The sequence below is a fragment of the Echinops telfairi genome, unplaced genomic scaffold (assembly GCF_000313985.2).
Source record: "Echinops telfairi isolate 266 unplaced genomic scaffold, ASM31398v2 ScPeMD7_7420;HRSCAF=8458, whole genome shotgun sequence".
Taxonomy (NCBI): domain Eukaryota; kingdom Metazoa; phylum Chordata; class Mammalia; order Afrosoricida; family Tenrecidae; genus Echinops; species Echinops telfairi.
In genome coordinates this window covers 53,017,649-53,019,166 of record NW_022111320.1, presented here as the reverse complement: position 1 = coordinate 53,019,166, position 1,518 = coordinate 53,017,649, and the positions used below count along the sequence as shown (strand labels likewise).

General features: G+C 66.3%; 1 protein-coding gene across 1 annotated transcript in view; it reads left to right on the top strand.

Annotated features, from left to right (window-relative positions):
- Positions 1 to 480, top strand: part of TLR9 (toll like receptor 9) — a 3,082-nt gene extending 2,602 nt beyond the window's left edge. Inside the window, exon 2 of the mRNA XM_030887609.1 lies at positions 10 to 480. Within this exon, the coding sequence (XP_030743469.1) occupies positions 10 to 480 (471 nt within the window). The remainder of the gene's footprint in view (positions 1 to 9) is intronic.
- The last annotated feature ends 1,038 nt before the right edge of the window (positions 481 to 1,518 follow it).

The window sequence follows — 1,518 nt, the reverse complement described above, 5'->3', positions numbered from 1 at the left end:
TTCGACAAGGCGCAGGGCGCGGTGGCCGACTGGGTGTACCAGGAGCTGCGGGTGCGGCTGGAGGAGCGCCGGGGCCGCCGGGCCCTGCGCCTGTGCCTGGAGGAGCGGGACTGGTTGCCCGGCAGGACGCTCTTCGAGAACCTGTGGGCCGCCGTCTACGGCAGCCGCAAGACGCTGTTCGTGCTGTCCCGCACGGATCGCGTCAGCGGCCTCCTGCGGGCTGGCTTCCTGCTGGCCCAGCAACGCCTGGTGGAAGACCGGGAGGACGTGGTGGTGCTGGTCATGCTGCGCTCTGACCGCCACCGCTCCCGCTATGTGCGGCTGCGCCAGCGCCTCTGCCGGCAGAGCGTCCTCCTCTGGCCCCACCAGCCCAGCGGCCAGGGCAGCTTCTGGGCCCAGCTGGCCGTGGCCCTGACCAGGGACAACCACCACTTCTATAACAAGAACTTCTGCCGAGGCCCTGCCGCCGAACCCTCGTGAGCACGGGGGCGGTGCTTCCGGCACGCAGACACCATCTCCTGGCTCCCCCTTGCCCGTCCCTCTCTCCTTCGGCCCCACAGCCCCGACGCCCCTGACCCTGTGCACCTGGCGCCCAATAAAGGTACCTGGAACTTTGAACTCCCTGAGGGGGGGGGGGGGGAATGAGGCTGCAGGTGGTCTTGGGACCCTCACCAGGGAGAACAGGAGGTCCCTCCCCAGGGTCCCTGGAGCATGGTCCTGGTGTCTCCCAGAGGGCAAGGGTGGCCCCTGCCCTGGCAGCTGTGCTGACCACTGGCCTTGAATGGACAGAGCAGCCCTGCTGCGGTCAGCGGGCTGATGGTGACCTCTGGTGGCCGTGCCTGTGCTGGGCCCAGGCCAGGAAGATGGAAGGAGGGCAGGTGCATGGTGACCCCAGCAGCAGGGGCCCCAGAGCTGCCCATGTGCTAGGGTGAGCTCCCCACCTGCCTTGCTCTGTTCTCACCTGGAGGTGCCTGACCTGTTATCAAAGGAATCTGCTTCCACCCCCGATGCTCAGTGCTGACTGCACAGGGTGGGAGAACAGCGATGCCTGGCTAGGGGCATGTGTGTGTGTGTGATGTGTGATGGATGTGTATCTGGTGTGGGTTTGGAGACACTGCTGGGAGCCCGGGTCTGATGCTTGGAGACAGCCTGTGCAGGGTGTGTGTGTGGGGACACAGCCTTGGCATGGGCCCCTCCATCACCACCACCCCGCCTGCTCACCACTGCCTGAGGACATGCAGCCTGAGGGAGCGGGGCCCTTGGTGTCAGTAGAGCTGAGGCCAGGCTAGTTGGCTCAGACTGGCTCAGGTCAGTCAGCTACCGGGGCCTGCAGGGTGTCGGTGGGCGCTGGCAGCAGACAGGGCAGCCTGACTGAGGGCAGCCCTGGGTGCAGGGTGCTGCCTGTCTTCCAGCTGCAGGGAGTTCCTCTTTGTGACTCAGACAACTGCTGTTAGCTAGCCCGAGAGAGAGAAGGTGGTCTCTGGCCCTCAGAGGTCAGAAGCCCACGTGGGCCGAGGG